Genomic DNA, 17803 nt, shown 5'->3' with positions numbered 1-17803 from the left:
TGCAACTAGAAGGACATCCCGTTTAATGCATGAAACAATCACATTTAGCAACGGCGAAATTGTCTTACAGTAAGGGGAAAAAAAAAAAGCTTTTCTAGATATGTCGTTTTTATTCAAACGGCATCACTTTCAAGTTATAACGCGTCATGTCTCCTCAAACGACATCAAACTGTGCAACTAGAAGGACATCCTGTTTAATGCATGAAACAATCACATTTAGCAACGGCGAAATTACAGTCTTACAGTTCGGGGGAAAAAAAAAAAGCTTTTCTAGATATGGATATCAAACTTCTGAAAGCAAAGACATGTCATCTTCGTGAAAACGACGTGACATTATGCAATAAGAACAACATTACAATAAACGACAACAGACTTGTGCAAAAATTTTAGAGGTAGGGATGGTAATGGGGCGGGACGGGAAATGATTTACCATGCCCATTCCCACCCTCTAAAATCATCCCCATCTCGGGCGGAGTCGGGGATTCTCTGTTGGGAGGTGTTTTTTATACCCGTCTCATTTTTATAAAATGTAATTAAGCATTTCAAAATTATTGTGACTTAAATCAAAATAGAGTATAAATTCAATATAAGATTAGACCGAAATGAAAGGTTACTCAATATAAACTAAATTCAAAATATATGAAAAAAATAGTAATAGAGTCAAGAAAAGTCTTATTAAAAATAATAATTAATATATATGTAAAATGTGTATGTATGTATGTTTATATAAAATATATTATATTATATATAACATATGTATATCGGGGTGGGAAAAGCTTCCTCCGTCCCCGCCCCGCTAAGATTTAGGGATAAGATTTTGTCCCTATCCCTGTCCTCATCCCTGATTATTATTCTCCATCCTTATTTTATTTAGTGCGAATCCCCACGGGATCCCGTCCCCACGGGGAATATTGTCATCCCTATTTAGAGGTATGAACTTCTGACCACTGAACGAAGTGTCGTTTGTTTACTCAAACAACAACAATGTCGTTTTAAAGTTAGACAAGTCTAACGAATAATAAGTCATTTTTCTATCATGGATCAGCACAAACTCTTAAAACAAACTTTAATCCAACATGTCGTTTCTTTTTATTTTTCATTTAAAAATTGTGGAAAAAAGAAAACAACTGTATAGCTATTATTTAGTTTTAAACTCAAAATTTCATTGAATTTCATTAAATTAACATATTTTGGTTATGACATAATTACAATCCTAAAAATCAACAGTTTAGTTAATTAATCATATTTTTTTTATGATTTTCCCTCTAATTTAGCACACAATTCTCAAAAATTAATCAAAAGTTTTAGGATAATTGGCACCATTAATCCCTAACCTCTTTAACAGTGACACTTAGGTCTCTCTTTTTTTAATTTTGATGAAAATGTCCTTAAACTCTACAAATGTTGGCAATTAAGCCCTTTCCGTCTACTTCTATTAAGTTTTTGACAGAACTCGTCACGTGCAAAACATGTGCTCCAATTTAGAAGGGAATATTGGTAAAATAATTTTTAGTTTATAGTTTAATTGCAAGAAAATGTTGTAGGTCTCAAAAACTTAAAGAAACCCATAATTAAAAACTGAAATACTCATCTCAAAACGTTTATTAACTATATATTAATAGAAAAAAATTGATCTTTGCCGACGACTACTAGCTAAGCGGAGGTGAGCTGATCTGATCGAAGGAGGTGAGCAAATCTGATTAGAGGAGGAAATCAACACACAACGACGGCGCGGGGGCGATAACGGTGCTACGAGCGAGGAGGACTGTAATGACTGAGAAAATCTCAGACTTTAAATAATACAATTTATATATTTAAGCCAAGAATTTTCCCTAGAAAATATTATGCTATATTTTGTGACTGAAGGATTTATAGAATTAATATCTGTATTCTTAAATTTTGTAGCAGATTTCATGCTAAGTTCATGTTGTACGATCAAGTAAATTCGACCAATAAATTCTCACCGTATTTTAAGGCGGAAGAATTTTCAGTATGTATATAGTTTGAGAATCTTAATTTCAAGAATTTAGAATCTCCAAGCACAGCACGATATTAGTAGCGTATAAAAAAACGCTCTGTCATTTTAAAAGAAGAGAAAATTCTTAATTGTCGGACAGCTAGGTTGAAGTCACAAGATAAATACTTATAGTAGAAGGGTACAATGTGAGCTCGAGAGTTGACACCGTAAAAAATAATGTCATTCTCGGGATATAATGCAGAAATTTAAATTTAGAATTTGTTTAGTCTACAATAAATTTCAAGACTTGAAACATATCGAAATATTGCGCAAGTATAAATTTAATGTGATATCGAAGTAGTCGGGGATTAATATTGAACTGTAAATAAGTAGTAGAAAAGGAACCGTCTGAAACTAGAATTTCCTGTCGGCTAAGTACTTCCTTACAGTCAGTATAATTTTTAACAATTTTAAAGGAAACTTAAGAGAGTAGACAAAAATACAAGGGGTAGGTTAATGTGTAGAATTGGATGAGGTGTGATGATGGAAGATGAAGAGTACTCATGATTGTTTTTTTTCCCTCTCTTTCTTCACTTGGCCGGCCATGCTTAGGGAGTGTATAGCAAAAATTTTGGTTAGTTGAGTGTGGTAGAAGACTTCATGATGAGATGAATCAAATTAACTATTTGACAAGAATGCTTACTTCACTTCTCTCCTGAAGCATCCAAATCGGCCAAGCTTAAGGTGTTTTAAGCAAAGTTTTGATTAATTAAGTTGGATACAAAGGCTTGATTAAAAGCTAAGAGGGGATTAAGCAAAGGGCTATAAATACTAGATCATTGGTGTAAGCAACATTTTCTTCTTATTTGCTCATTCTTCTCTCATTTTCCTACAAACAAAAACCGGCCCTAACTCTCTCTCTTATGCTCTCTCTTTAATTTTTCTTCCACTCCCTTAAATACAAATACTAGCTTAAGATCAAGAAGGAGAAGGAGGATCAAAGTGTTCTAGGAGGAGTTTAACCAATGATTTTCTTTCCTTAAGGGTATAAACTCTAAAACCTTTCTCTTCTATTTTCTTTTCTAGCAAAGTTTAAGTTTGAGAATCCATTGATGTAATTTGTGGTTCTCAAGGAAATAAGTTTGTAATAAGGGTGTGTGAGTTTAACGGTGGTTTGGTGAGTTTTGAGGTTAGTTTGATTAGTATTATGTGGTATGTTTATGTTTGGTTTAAGTTTGCTTATTTTGGGTTGGAGGAAAAAAATTTTGGTTACTTTGAACGTGAAAATAAGGACCCTACAGCAGGATTTTTCAGTGTTTCAAAACTTAAACTTATAGTTCTCGATGTTTTGAACGTTTTTCTATGACTGTGATAAAACTCAGTTTTAATTCTAAAAGCAAGTTTTAAACCATTTTTCAAAAACAGTACAGGCTGTCCAAAACAGTTTCGGAAAAACAAACTGGCAGTCACTGTTTCAGCCAAACGAGGCCTTTAGAGGCTTAATTTTAGCTTTCTTTGAAAACAACAATTTTAGATCTCGACGAGAGAAAGAATTTTCATGAAGAACAGATTTTTAAATCTGACTCTAAGATGCAGTAAAATATAGATTTCAGAAACTGCACAGTTCTAACTAAACAAAACTAACACAGTATTGGTTTTTAACAAAGGGTTATCGAAGAATCCGAGATATGATTTCAGTAAAATACTATGGTGTTAGACCTCATTTTAATGGAAATATTCGTGAAGAAAGTTTTCAAGAAAAATAGTTTCTTTTAAAAACTTAATAGTTTTTCGAGCAAAACATCCTGACGGGCACGTACGAGCCCAACATGTTAGGTCCTTAGAATTACAAAGATTGGATGTGGGTCCAACACCCACATTAATTCAAGAGACCCCATTTAAGTCTAAATATCAACGGTCTAAGAGTTAGAATGCCGTTACTAAGGGTGTGTTTAGTAAGGGGATTCGTACCCTGATTCGAATCATAGTTCATGGTTCGCTACAGTGTTTTCTCTCACAAAAAATACACGTAAATAAAAAATGGTTCTAATCCATGAACCAAACGTATCCTAAATCTCTAGGCTAAATTGGGCCTTAGTGATAGAACAAGTCCAATAAGGTAAATTATGGAGAATAAGTTACTAGATTGGATAATTGATTTCAACCTAGACATAAGTATGTTAAGGACAATTAAGAAAAATAAGATTTTAAGGATTTAATAAACTGATCCTTATAGTAAATTATCCTTTAGTAAAGGAAAGGAATACATGCCTTAAGTAAAGGGCTAGGTTTCCTTCATAAGCTGCTAAAATAAAATAGCAAATGACAGATAATCTCACACTCTCAATGGGAGTTCATTTTCAGAAGTAAGCAAGTAAGAGAATAGGCTGTTTGGCGAAAAGTGGATTCCAGCTCTGTAAATCAGGTAAGTAGGAATCTCACCTACAATATGAATATATTTTAAATAAAAAGTTACACATGTTACATATGTATGTTTATGCTTTAAGTATTGTATGCGATGCCATGTCATACTACATACACCTTAATAAGTCAAGTGAAACTTATAAGAATAATCTCAGTTGAGTGCCGTACCAGCATCTGAGAGAGAGGTGACTCAGGCTCCGCAAGGGAGAAGAAAAAAAATATAATAATGTCCTCTGAGAGGGAGGCATTCAGTTCAGTTATAATCACGGTGTCGTGGAGGACCTTGCAAACCCTCACGTCCCGATGATTGCGCGCAAGTGGTACGAGCACTCGGGTACGAGCACTCGGGCCCATCAGTAAGAAAGATAATATCAGATAATAAGAATTTGATAAGACATGATCATAATTAAGCATAATTGGCTCATGCATATTTATTCATGTGTACTTACAATTATTTTGCAAGAGATAGTTCCTACTTGCTGAGTGAAAGCTCCTTCAGATATGTTCATGTTGTAGGTAAGAAATCTATTAGCAATTCTTGAAGGGCAATGACGAATGGCGGGCGAAGGTGGAGATGAGAATGGATATCGCTCACACTTAAATTTTCCGCAGTAAGTTTAAGTAAAATCATGTATAAGTATATATGATTCAAAGGTTTCAACCAAGTATGTTTAAAAAGTATATGTACATATGTATGTTAAGAGAAGTGAGGTTGTAGCTAACAACCCTAGTCTTGAGTATTTAAGTTTTAGAACGTTGCAACAGTGCATGCAACAAACAAATAAATGAACTTTAAACATGACGATTTAAATGATTGATTTTGAAAGGACTTTAAGAAGTACTTGAATTTAAGATTTCTCACGAAATTTGTTTTAAAGTCAAATTAGATGGTCCGATTGTATTGGCTAGTTTTAAAAAAGCTTTTAAAGAGTATTTGAAACAAGAGTTCAAACGTCACTCAGTTCGAAAGATATTTTTAGAAGGTTTTATCTTAGTTGAAATTAAGAAAAGCTTTAAGAAATTTAGTGATTCATTTTTTGAAATTATTGTTACGATTTATGAAATTATTCATTCTTATATTTAAAAAAAAATGTTCTGTAAATTTTAAGAAATCCCAATAAGTACAAGTTAATTTCAGCTACAGTGGCGGCCTCCTAAGACGGTCGTCACAACGACTCCAGAGAATAGGACGTCATTGGAGGTGAGAACGTTGGACAACGGCGACACTGTGCGAGCGTGAGTGTGGGCAGTGGACGATCATGGGTTTGGGAGAGGTGACGGCGACGGGGGAACATAAATTGATCTTTGCAGGAACTAACTAAGCGGAGGAGAGGGAGAGGGGTGGAGGCGATCGTAGGCCTGGACAATAAGAATAAAGTTATTAATGGGTTCCTTCATTGAGAATCGTACTTTCTTGCATCTTAATCAACAAGCAAGCAAGCTATATGAGTTCATTATTTAAATAATCATCAATAAAAATTCTACATAAACTTGAGTAAATTTCATTATTTAAATTCTCTACTTTAAGGAAGAAGATTTTTCTATTTTTGGTGGAAAAAGTTAGTAATATTTCAGCTTACTCAAAAGAAAGGGCCTTTGATGTATTTTCTTGAAGATTCTTTATGTGGGTATGTTTAGATCTATTTTCAATATTCTAGGCAATGAGTGATCGCGGGTCTGGGCATTCTATTCTCATGTTGATTCCTCCTAACCAAACGCCACTTGAGGGGTTTTTTTTTGTTAGGTCAGAGGGTATTTTTGTCTTTTCATGGGAAAAAGACATGTGATGGTCACATGTAAGATTATGTTGTAAATTAACGAAAAGTATACAAAAATGGCTTAATTATCAACATTTGTAGAGTTTAACAACCTTTTCGCCAAAAAAAAAAGAGGGATCAAATTGTTACCTGTTAAAGAGGTTAGGGTTAAAGAGATTAGGGACTAATGGTGTCAGTTACCGAAAGTTTTATAATGTCACCTACTCTTGACCTAGTCTCCTGTAATATTATTGTTCTTTTGCATTTTTGAGTTAGAGTGACTTGAGTGATGATCTTGAGTTAAGTTTAAGTTATAACTTGAGTTGAAGTTGTAACTTGAGTTTGTGTTTAGATGTGCACATTTGAGTTATGATTTGAATTGAGAATCTTTTTGAGTTTGTATTTGAGTGGGTCAAAACTTAAATTTGTATTTAGATAGTATTTTAATAAAAACTCAATGGTGATGAAAATTTTTAATATAGTATATGGGTGAAGTTTTATTCATCTTTTCGTTGTGAATGCATAGAAAAAAATCATCTCAATCAGAATTAAAACGAAAAAAATATGACATTTTTAAGAATAGAAAAAATAATATTCATTAACTTGAGTTCGAGTTTATGAACTCAAGTTGAAGGAAAAACTTGAACTCAAGTTAAGCCTCAAACTCGAGTTCAAACTCAAATTTTATAAAAGAACATGAACTTAAATAAAATTGTAACTCGAGTTTAAATTTTTTTTTAGTTTTGTTGCAAAAGAACAACCCCATAACTTGTAAGAAAATAAATTTACTTTTTTATTTTTCTTTAATTTGTATATTTATTTGTATGTTTCTTAAAAACAAAAAACAAAACTGAAAATTACCATAAAGGACCCAAACCTTACCTTAGGTTTGGCTTCAAGGGTTGCAACATTTTGGCGCGAAAATCCTCCGAGCCCCGTCGTCTCCGATTCTCCCTCCGCCGCACAATCACCGGACAATGACCACCGTACGAGACTTAACCGACCTCTTCACGAGGCTCGCTTCCCACCTCGACGGTTCTTCTTCTTCCCATCACAATCTCCCAGAAGACGCCAACCGAGCTCTGCAACTCTCCGTCGCGAATCTCAACCGGTCCCTGAACCTCGACGACGATTCTAGGGTTAGGGTTTTGGACGCGGCCCTGTCGCTGATGTGCTTCAAAGCACCACAGGTTTTGTTTACTTCTTCAAGTTAGTCTTTTTCATTGATGTTCTTCTGTTCATGTCATTGGGTTGTTCTGTATTGTCGTTGGGTTGTTCTGTATTGTCGTTAGGTTTTCGATTCGGTGGTGAAGTACTCGGTGCAAACAATCGTCGGCGTTTTGTCGTCTTCGGTTGGATGCAAGGTCTTGCGGTTTCCGAAAGACGAGGTTTTGCTGATCGGCAGCTCGATTTCTGGCCGCGATTGTGGGGATTTGATCGAGGCATGCTCCGATGTTCTTGGAAAGCTTAAAGGACACCGTAGGTTTTTTCCCCCCTTAATTTTGCAAGTTTTCAATGTGTTGGTTTTGTCAAAATTGGAATATTGCATTTCACAATTGCGTACTCATGGTCTCTTATCGTTTATGGATAGAATTTAGACCAAAAAACAAGGAAATTTTTATGATACTTGTTAATGCAGGATTGAATAAAGTTCGACTTGCGATATGTGAACGTATCTGTTCAAAGACTTTATTTTACTTCTGAGATGTTGTTTTTTCTATAAACAGTGATTCGTTTTATTTATGCTTTAAATAGTCGTTTATGTCCGGATCATCTTAAGTTTGTAAATTGTATGCGTAATGCGGGTATGTTGCAGGTGAGCAATATGAAGATCTACTGTGTGCTGTTCTAAGGGTTGCAATTTCATCGTCTTCCTATCGATATCTATACCCGCCAAGGCCTATGCTTGATTTGAGATCAATTGATGCAAGACAAAAGACAGTTTCAAAGTTTCTCAGTACTTTTCCCAAGGGGTTTTCCCTTGACAACAACAAAATCCCATTTAGGTCTGGTCTAGTTAGCATTTATTTTAACCTGGTTAAAAATATTCCCTCTAAATTCTCCATAGGAGCTCATTTAGTGTTCTTCAAACTCTGATATTTTGTTTTTATCTTTTTGCAGACTAGTGTCCTGGTTTCTTGACCCGCCAACTTTAAAGCATGACATTGAAAAGGTTTTGCATGAGTCGATGAAGAGACCTTTCATTTGTCTGTGTAAGGAGTTTCATGAGAGGATGGATTGGCGTTCCGTCATCATATGCTTGGTACTTTCTCCTGTTATGTTTATTGAGACGAGAGCTTTGTTGCACAGATGGTTCCTACTGACGTGAGTTCAATTCTTGATCCATCCTTATTCAATTGTATATTTGTGTAGGTGAACTGATCTTACTGGATTAAATAAGCATACTTATGTATTATGTACTGAACTTGCTCAACAGGGGTCTGGCTTCTGTGCTAGAGCTTCTAGTCGCGTTATGCTCAGTGATACTAGATGTAGTTTCCCGACCAACGTGGTGGGACATCTCATCGGAATTGGGAGCAAAACTGCCATTCTCTAATGCTTATTTTCCCCATCACCACCACTTACTGAGGATTTTGGCTGGACCCCTCTCTCACGTTAGTCTTCTACATTTAGTCCGCGTTACAAGTGAATTGTTCTCTTGCACTGATAAACAATTTGATCCAATTATTAAGGCACCTGCAATGAAGGCTGAACAAGTAGACCACAAGTCTAGCTGGTAAAAATCCTTACTTCTTATGTCCACATGAAAACAGATGGCATGAACACCATAGCAATCCTTCCTCCCAACACTTATTTTCACATGTGCATATCAGGGCTCTGGCAATCAACTTCCCAAATTGGTTCTACTTTGCTTCTGCTTTGCTCTTATCGAAGAATAGCTTTCAGGACAACATTTATTCAAAATGTATATCAGAGGCATCCAATATTGGAAACACGCATAATGAAGAATCACCTTCTGCTGCGGCAAGGTACATTGCCTGGATTCTGAACCCTCTTAGTAAATCGAATCAGGACTTACTAACCGATTCTTTGGTTAAGATATCAAAACTTCTGGCTTCTAAACAATTTGGCTCAGGTATATATGAGAAGAAGGCAGCTTATGACAGGAAGATGCTCAAGAAACCCAAATTATGTGACAAGGAATACAAGAATCATACAGAACGTTATGATTGTCAAATCATAGCACTCTGGCTTAAGGAATTCAAAAGTGTGTACACAGTGTACTCGAACAAAATTTCCAAAAGTTCTGCATCATGCGACATTAAATTCTCCTGTGATCATAGTATGCAACAAAATGCATTATTCAGGAGAATAGCATTAGGCATATTGCTTGGACGTCTCAATTATATAGATGAAGATGCATGTGAATTACTGCTGCATTATGCCACAACCGACAGAGTATTGCACTCAAGAGAAACCAAGACTTCAAGTTTGAAAAAGGTGAAATGTAATCATGAAGGGAAGAAAGACGTAATCGTGTGGATTGATGAATATAACAAGGAGGAATCTGTGGCAGGTGCCTGTCTTGTCTTTAATTTAACTGATACTGTTGAAAGTATGTCTGCTTCATTGTTTGAAACGGAAGAGGCTGGATTAGATTTTATTTGCCAGGTGAAATTGAAGGTTGGTAAATACTTGGTAAAATGCATCCAGAGGCAAATTCAACTAAAAATTGATGAAGACGGAAATGTTTTGGTGATGGATCTTTGCCAAAGATTGAAGCAGTGGAGGCACCAAGGGCGGATAGTACTAGAGATTCACAAAGAACTAGATGATCTTATCAATGTTCTTAGTCATAAATTATCTTCTCTTTGAGGAGATGTTGTAAAGATTTTGCCCCTCAAGAGATTATGAGAGATAAGTGTGGGAACATGTAGCCTTTTATGTTCTGTTGTGAATATTTATGGGGCATAAAAGCGACTAAATTTGTTCTTTTTGTACACTACAAAGATTGGGAATACAACTGCACCTTTTTTTTACTACATATGAATCAATACAAGGCAATATTCGTGCAAATTTCATGAATGAGATTATTATTATCCAATTTATTATTTCAAAGAAAAAAGCAGATTGCTTTTTCCCAGAATGTTACAACTTACAGCCATTGAGACCCAGCATGTTAAAGGTTGCTTAATTATGACCATTAACTTGCTGGTAATGAGCCCTGTGTATACGTATGAAGCTACTCTTGACACACAACATGCAACATGTTGTCTATATACAAATGCAACCATCTTCACTATCTACATTTGGAATCGGCTGATCGTATTAGGTATGTATCTGAACATTCTTGAATCTTGTATGCTTCAATTACCATGAAGAAACTATTACGGGCAATGACGAAATTACGTGCTGTATGATGAACTAATGTGGGGGCTTCTTTTATTTCATGTACAACAAATGTTGCTGGATCTTAGCTGCATATAGCCTCAAGTGAGAGCTTCTTTGCAACACCCGGGCATGGATCTCCTCCAAAAAATTGAGGAGCTACGATTACTGTACAGGATTGTTGTCCTACACAATTCTGCAAGGGTAAATTAATTTCAAATGTCAAAACAGAATCTAAACAAGAAACCAAACCATTGAGTAACTGAATAGAAAAGATCAAAACCATGGAACAACTCTTGCATTTAATACTCAAATTCAGTAGTTTGTATAGATGAAATCAATGTTTGGAAAATTTGTAAGAATACCTTTTGTGGTACATCATATGACTTGTGGGCATGGCAACTTCCTGCTCGGTAGTTTCCACAGGTCCCCTGCGGTACTCCATAGCTAGCAAACTTAATTTGAGAGATTTTGTGCCCTGGTGGACACCATAAGTGAGCTTTTGCTACGGCTACTTTGCCAGAGCCTAAAGCTCCCCAGTTTTCCATTGTGGGTTGCCCTTCATGTATATCAGCACAGACGGTTCCTGTTGTTCTTTGGTCCAAATTTATCCAATTTGGATCTCCACCCCATTCTTCAAACACAACTAGTAAATTTCCAGTTGGGTTCAGCCATGAGCGCGGAACATGGTACCTGAAAAATAACAGCTTCTCATCACATTTTTTTTCCAATTGGACAACCAAAAGTATAACAACCTAAGCATAAGTTCTTCTCACTGACCATCTCTGAGAGGGCTGCCCACAATCAGTTCGGCATTTCTTATCGGTGAAAGTTCCAGCATAGTTACAAGGCCCACAGCCACCACTTGCTTTGTATGCTGGCCAGTGGCGTCCAATGCTCCGACCGTTTATCCATATTTGTCCCTTTCCCATGCTGTTCATATCCAAAGCTAATGGACCATTACCTCCTGGTGCATTGAAAGTTGTCTGGCAAAAAAACACAGCAAGAAAATGAGTTGCTCATGTTTGTGAAACTCTAGAAAAGTGGGGTACGCGTTTTTCCAGGCTTGGAATCGTTCTCACCTTGTACCATGTAAGTGGCTGATGTTTAGCCAAAAAGGATCCTTGACCCCATTCTACAGAAGAACTTCCACTAACAGTGTGGAGGCCTAATTTTTCTCCTTTCAGACCAATCTGCTCAGGAACAAGAAAAGAAGGTTAGTCTCTAGCTTTCTGTGATTGTCATGATAAGATTTCCATTGGTTTGCATATGATCTGCCAAACCCAAATTTTTAGTTTGATATTAGGGGCTAAAGAGGAAAATTTGGAAGCCAACCAACCTTGTAGGACCATTTCCACTTTGACATATCCCACGTTCCTGTGTTGAGACCGTTCAGTGTTACTGGACCGAGAACCCCTGCATTCCATGTCTCGAAATGCAGACCAACATTCTGGTGTTTCACAAAACAGAGAAAAGAAGGTTAAATTTGATCTGACATTGAAAATGATGTACCAAATGCCATAGCCATGCTTCAGAGTTACAGAACTAACCGGCAGACCCACAGCAACACTTAGTAAAGCAAGCTTGTTGACGCCAGCTCTAAGCTTTATATTCTGAGTAAACGTCAATTTTGGCTTATCCAAACTGCCATATGCACTTCCTGCAAACAAAAAAGAAAAAAAGAAAAAAGAAAGAGAGATATGCATTGAAACTTTCCATTTCGAGTAACTACTAGAAATTTCAAGTCAAAAGGGATGCTATTTCATGTACCTGTTAGTTGGCCATTGACGAAAACATGCAAGGCATGGCCTGCTGAGAAAATATTGAGAAGAGGATAATTTCCGGTCTTCAAAAATCCTTCATCAGAACCTATTGTGATACTGCATAACAATCAATTCGAAAGAAAAAAACTCAAATGATCACAAGTTGGCCCTTTTTCTTCTTTAATGATGCATTTCTGGATTAACTGTGGAAAAGAAAGAAAAGAATGTTCGTATTTTTCCAGTACTTACTCTGTCAAGTACCACAAATAGTCTGTGTTATCCCTTGTGACATAAACTTGCTCCCACAACCCATCTAATGCAGTTGTGTCACCACTATTAGCAGAAGCAGTTTCTTCATTGTATGATTCCCAAGAGAATCCTTTGTAGACGGGGGTCATCCACATCACTGTGCTTTGAGCACCAAGCTGTACAGAAATTACAATCTCATCTCAAACATTTTTCTTATAGAACCCAATAAGAGACACTGAGATTCAAAATTCATTTACATTATCCATGTTTAATTATAAATGTTTTGTGAGAATACAATAGTCTCATCAAGCCAACACAACGAAAGGCCATCTCCTCACCCTTGCAGTGTTGTAAACTGCAGTTTTGCAGTCGGGGAGAATGCTGATGGACCAAGGTGGCAGGTTATATCGCCCGTTTCCAAAGCTCACTTTTACGTCGTAATTAGTGTCGTAATTTGCGAGGAAAGCAGCACAAGCACCGGTGTTCGACCGGAAGACATGAGCCTAGAAATGCAATAGTGGTGATGGTGAGAATAAGCACGGTAATAAAACATACAGAAGAAAAATGATCACAATGGCCGCAACCCAATAAACCTTACCTCTTGATTGTTTCCAAGTTTTGTAACTGTGGGATCAGAGGACACTAAAGCTGACTCAGCCAACTTAATGGCTCTATGCAAATCTCTCAAATGTCCCCATTTTGGGTCCCTTGGTAATCCTAGCACAGGAATAGACAACCACATTGAGATCCACGTGAAACATTTCTGTTTGCACGTGTTAAAAAAAGTGTCTAAAATTAGGTGCATCCAAGACACAAGTATAGCAGACCAAAAATGGTATTCATCCCATGGAGATAAATCTCTGTCAGTCACAAAATAGTAGGTCCTACTAAGTTGGATCCCACCTGTCTCTCAACAGGACCCGCCTTGTGTGAGCAGCGAGGTTTTTAACTCCATGAGAATGAATAGGAATGCTCATGCTAGACTTTCTCCAATATAGTGTTAGGTGTCCACGGGAGCAAAAGAAAAGTAAAATGTCAACAGAGATTTAAATGTGTTAAGGATCACAAGACAGATAAACAACTTTGACACTCGACCTAATCTAAGACAGATGACTTTCTGTTTTGCATACCAAATTCATCCAATGGAGCATCATAGTCATAGCTAGTTGCAATGAAAGGACCACCAGCTGTACGGCCAAAATTTGTTCCTCCATGATACTGTACAAACGTTGGGGTAAAAAAAATAAATATAAGGTAAGAATATATTATAGGTGACAAAAGACATAAACTAAATAAAAATTTACTATATAATAGAATAAAGATTTTGACTTACCATGTAATAGTTAAAGAAAGCACCACCATTTTGAATAAACCTTGCAACTGCAAATGCCAAGTCTTCAGCAGGTCTGTGAGGAACTGGCCCACCAAACTCTGTGTACCTGTGAGACAGTTACAAATAAGTAGTTTTTATGAAAGAGTTTATTTAGCACTAAACGACAAAGTTGTAACATTTAAGATAATTGCACTATTTTCAAGAAAATACGAGAAAGTCACGGTCTATACTCTATACAGCCAACTTTGTGTGACTTACCAGCCAGTCCATGCTTCTGTCCACAATTTCGGTTTGTAGACTTGGTTTGGTTTATAGTTTTCACAATAGAAGCCATTGCAGGCATCAATCTGTTACACAAGAAATGATGTAGATTTGAGAAAAGATATTTTGTAATTGTCTTTTTGCAATTAAAATGCATTATTTTTCTGACAGAAAATCATACCCTTTGCTGAAACTTAGTATTAAAAAAAAATGTGAGCCTCTTTGTTTTTTTTTTTTTTTTTAAACCAGAAAGACCAAAAAGGAGTTGTTTTTCTAAAACTTTCTCTAATTTAATACCACTCCAAACCAGGTAGGACCCTGAATAATCATATGGAAATGGGAAGCAAGCAATGGCATGCCCCATGATGGCATGAATTGAGAATGTACAATTGAAAGACCAACCAAGCAAAACAATGAGATGTTTCTTTTAAAGCCCCACCAACAAAACGACAAGAGATGCACTAAATGAGTGCACTTATGCCGTGCCAGATTGAGAATGACATTATAAAAAGACAAAAGAAAATGTGAGAGATTTTTGTAAAATAACAAAAGATAAAATCAATTTGGTACCTTGTGTTATATTAAAACATGCTGTTGATATCTTATATTTTTAATAATATTAAAATAATAGCTTAAAATTTTTAAAAATATCTTTTAAGTACCTTCAGAGTCTTTTTTGAGATGTAAAATGACATTTATACCTCCTTATTAATTAAATTAAAATCAATAATTTTAAAAGAATTCTAAAATTATTATTAAACATTTAAAAATTAACCCAAAAAAAAAGAAAAAACTTCTTTCTCGAACAAACATGTAAATTAATGAAAGAGGTAAGACACCATTTTAATATTATTTAAAACATAAGGTACTAACTGCATGCTTAATTATATTACAGGATACTAAAATAATTTTATCCCAAATAATAATAATAAATAAATTAAAAAAAAAAAACTTACAACTGGGTCAGGGGCATCATCTTGCTTGCACATAACCCATGGAACTCCTGTGTTAAGACCAACAGCCATTTGAGCTGCCCATTTGGTATAAGCCTTGCCTGGAGCACCAATTTCCCATTCCACTGGTCCATATTCATTTTCTATCTGTCAAATTTCAAGTGTGGAAAAAGCGTAAATTTGAAGTTTAAGCAACTATACATTGACTAAACCAAAAAAGAAAACGAGATTAAAAAAATTCAACGGCTGCTTACTTGTCTAAGAGAATTAAGACTAATAAACTCATAATATATTACTTACTACTTCTAGAAACATGACAAAAATTTATTTGAGCTTATATTTTCCTTACCTGTGACATAATTATGGGACCCCCTTGAGTTTCAAACAATCCTTCTGCTTTCATTATGTTGACAATCTTCTCTGTGAACCTTTGCATGTGCCACTTCATGACAATTAATTTTACAAATAAAATTCTGGCAGTTAATAAATCATTATAAAAAATATGTGAAGTAATTTCTGAGACCAAAAGGAAAGAACTTTGAGAAAAAGGGTATGTCAGATTATGAAAGATTCTGGCTTCCTAACCTTGAAAGGTCCATTGTCCGTTCTAAAAGCGATTCCTGGAACATATTTCAGCCAAACTGGGAATCCTCTGAAATATGAAACAGAGCATAAAAACAGAGTAAATGAATTACACTTATCAACCAATAAACAAACAACATAAATTTCTTTTCTTTTCTTTTCTTTTCTTTTTTGTTTGAATTTATTAATTGATGTTCTCTTACCCAAAGTTCCATTCACCACAGATATAAGGACCAATCCGGAGATGAACATATAAGCCAGCTTGGTGAACCAGCTTGATGAACTTCACCAAATCATATCTATTCTCAAAATAATACTGCAAGTGAGAAAAAAAAAATTGAAACCTTCAAGTTAGGATTTTTCAAAAAAAAAAAGAAAAAAAAAAAGAAGAAGAAAATCAAAGAACATTTTTTCATTACTTTTCCTTCAGAAGGCTCATGCCCATTCCAGAACACATAGGTCTGTATAACATCCAAGCCTCCATCTTTTGCCTTCTGTATGAGATCAGGCCACATCTGCAAAAAGCCCACCAAAAAAAAAATCAAAAATAGGAGCTTTTGAGTTCACGAGCACTATATTTAAAGAAATAAAAAAAGACCCAGAAGTCAAAACGTCGTGAAAAATATGCAAAAAAAAAACAAAAACAAAAACAAAAAAACAAAAAAAACACATGGGCCAGAAAAAGAAACCCGTGAACTGCATTGGCATTATTATAAGTAAGTTACCTCAGGAGTGCTTCTGGGATAATGAATTGACCCAGAAATCAAAATCCTTCTTTTGCCATTAATAACTATAGCTCTGTGGTCATAAGTCACAGAAGCTGTGGCAGATGAAAAAGCCCATGAAAAGAATACCAAGAACATGAAATTCATGTTCCTCATTTGAACTCTCAAACCCATTAAAAACCACCACTTTTTTCCTTCTTTTTTTCCTTTAATCTGGATTCTTTTATCTCATTTGGAACTATTTATATAGAGGGAGAGATAATTGGATGAGATTTGGATTTGGTTGTTTCACGCACTATCTTTTCTGTTTGGAGTTGTTGTTGTTGTTTTTCCTTTTTTTTTTTTTTTCTTTTTAGTTAGTTTGATGGAAGAGAGTTTTGTTGCGGAGAGCTTGGGGAGCCTCTCCCCCCACCCAACCGCTTTATAAACATTTGGAGAACGGAGGGAAAAATTAGGAGGATGTAGGTCCCACTCGGTCACTTTTTTGTTGTGGGGCCTATCTCTATGAAATGAAACTTGTACTTTTTTGTATACACATAACTATATACGATGGAAGTATTTTTTGAAAATGAGTATTTTTTTTTTAATTTTTGGCTTTGGTTTACTTACGTGGTATTCCTTTTGAGCAGAAAGCATTTATAACTTGTGAGGGCTCGTTAATTTTATTAATTTAAGTTTTAAATTTTAATTTTATTACAGTTAAATTTTTTTTATAAAAAATCATTTTTAATTTTTTTATTATAGTAAAAAATTTTTATATAAAATTGTATCTCAATTCAAATTAAAAATTTGTGAACTGAATGAGGTCTGAAAATGTCATCTTTGGACACCTTGGGTGTCTAAAAAAAAAGACCAAATTTGTGTTCTTTTTTCACCTTTGGTTGTATCTTGGCTTATTTTCCTTGGACTAAGATTCCCCACAACCCCAAAAATACGTTTGTAATATGGGAATCTTTTTAACTCCACTCAACACTACTGAAAAGGATGTTTGTCATTTCTTTAGGGGAATTGTGACTTATAGTACAAATTTTTAAAACATAAAATTCCAATCATGTTCCCTTATATTCGTCTTCATTCTATCTAATTTTGATATAATATGGATTTAATTTAACGTTTGGGGTGAGTTTGTCATGTTATTAAAGTCTTATATTTGTTATTTATTGTGTACGAAGGATGCAATTCAAGTGGTTTTTCAAAACTTCAGATTGCAATATTCACGATTCTTGAAGAATGGTTAAAGTATGACTTAAAAGAGAAATGAGATTGTTGGAATTTCACCTTTGAATCATGCAGTACTTAAGGTGATTGCTTTATTTTGAGCCTGAGAAACAAAAGGGTGATGATAAGATTTTGCATTTGGTACTCAACAAAGGAGAGAAAAAAAATGAAATAAAAGTGATTCTAATTAAGTATGGACACCATTTAATGTAAGGATCTTCATTTTCCTTC

The 17803-nt window shown here is 35.2% G+C and overlaps 2 protein-coding genes across 2 annotated transcripts; one reads left to right on the top strand and one right to left on the bottom strand.

Annotated features, from left to right (window-relative positions):
* The first annotated feature begins 7016 nt into the window (after positions 1-7016).
* On the top strand, positions 7017-10035 carry LOC21409895. Its single transcript, XM_010091739.2, has 6 exons — positions 7017-7328; positions 7431-7617; positions 7955-8144; positions 8260-8463; positions 8576-8875; positions 8973-10035. Exons 1-6 carry the CDS (start codon positions 7116-7118, stop codon positions 9973-9975), a joined length of 2097 nt encoding a protein of 698 aa, XP_010090041.1. The 5' UTR covers positions 7017-7115; the 3' UTR covers positions 9976-10035.
* A 131-nt stretch (positions 10036-10166) lies between these two features.
* LOC21409894 (beta-galactosidase) lies at positions 10167-16767 on the bottom strand. Its single transcript, XM_010091738.2, has 19 exons — positions 16355-16767; positions 16049-16144; positions 15833-15945; positions 15633-15699; positions 15397-15489; positions 15051-15194; positions 14092-14180; positions 13834-13939; positions 13631-13718; positions 13099-13217; positions 12839-13003; positions 12501-12676; positions 12259-12368; positions 12039-12148; positions 11828-11938; positions 11571-11681; positions 11269-11474; positions 10854-11181; positions 10167-10684 (listed from the first exon to the last, which is right to left on the bottom strand). The coding sequence occupies exons 1-19, from the start codon at positions 16526-16528 to the stop codon at positions 10574-10576; spliced, it is 2517 nt and encodes an 838-aa protein (XP_010090040.1). The 5' UTR covers positions 16529-16767; the 3' UTR covers positions 10167-10573.
* Between the last annotated feature and the right edge of the window lie 1036 nt (positions 16768-17803).

The sequence above is a fragment of the Morus notabilis genome, unplaced genomic scaffold, assembly GCF_000414095.1.
Source record: "Morus notabilis unplaced genomic scaffold, ASM41409v2 Scaffold329, whole genome shotgun sequence".
NCBI lineage: Eukaryota > Viridiplantae > Streptophyta > Magnoliopsida > Rosales > Moraceae > Morus > Morus notabilis.
The sequence above is the reverse complement of the archived record's forward strand: the minus strand, read 5'-3'. Positions and strand labels throughout refer to the sequence as shown.

Excerpts from the sequence above, each read along its gene's own strand:
- LOC21409894 (XM_010091738.2), bottom strand. The coding sequence starts at position 16,528 with ATGGGTTTGAGAGTTCAAATGAGGAACATGAATTTCATGTTCTTGGTA. Across the intron at positions 15,490-15,632 it reads CGGACAATGGACCTTTCAAG|TGGCACATGCAAAGGTTCAC; the intron begins GTTAGGAAGCCA and ends ATTGTCATGAAG. Across the intron at positions 13,940-14,091 it reads ACAGAAGCATGGACTGGCTG|GTACACAGAGTTTGGTGGGC; the intron begins GTAAGTCACACA and ends ACTGTCTCACAG.
- LOC21409895 (XM_010091739.2), top strand. The coding sequence starts at position 7,116 with ATGACCACCGTACGAGACTTAACCGACCTCTTCACGAGGCTCGCTTCC. Across the intron at positions 7,329-7,430 it reads TGTGCTTCAAAGCACCACAG|GTTTTCGATTCGGTGGTGAA; the intron begins GTTTTGTTTACT and ends TATTGTCGTTAG. Across the intron at positions 8,464-8,575 it reads CACAGATGGTTCCTACTGAC|GGGTCTGGCTTCTGTGCTAG; the intron begins GTGAGTTCAATT and ends CTTGCTCAACAG.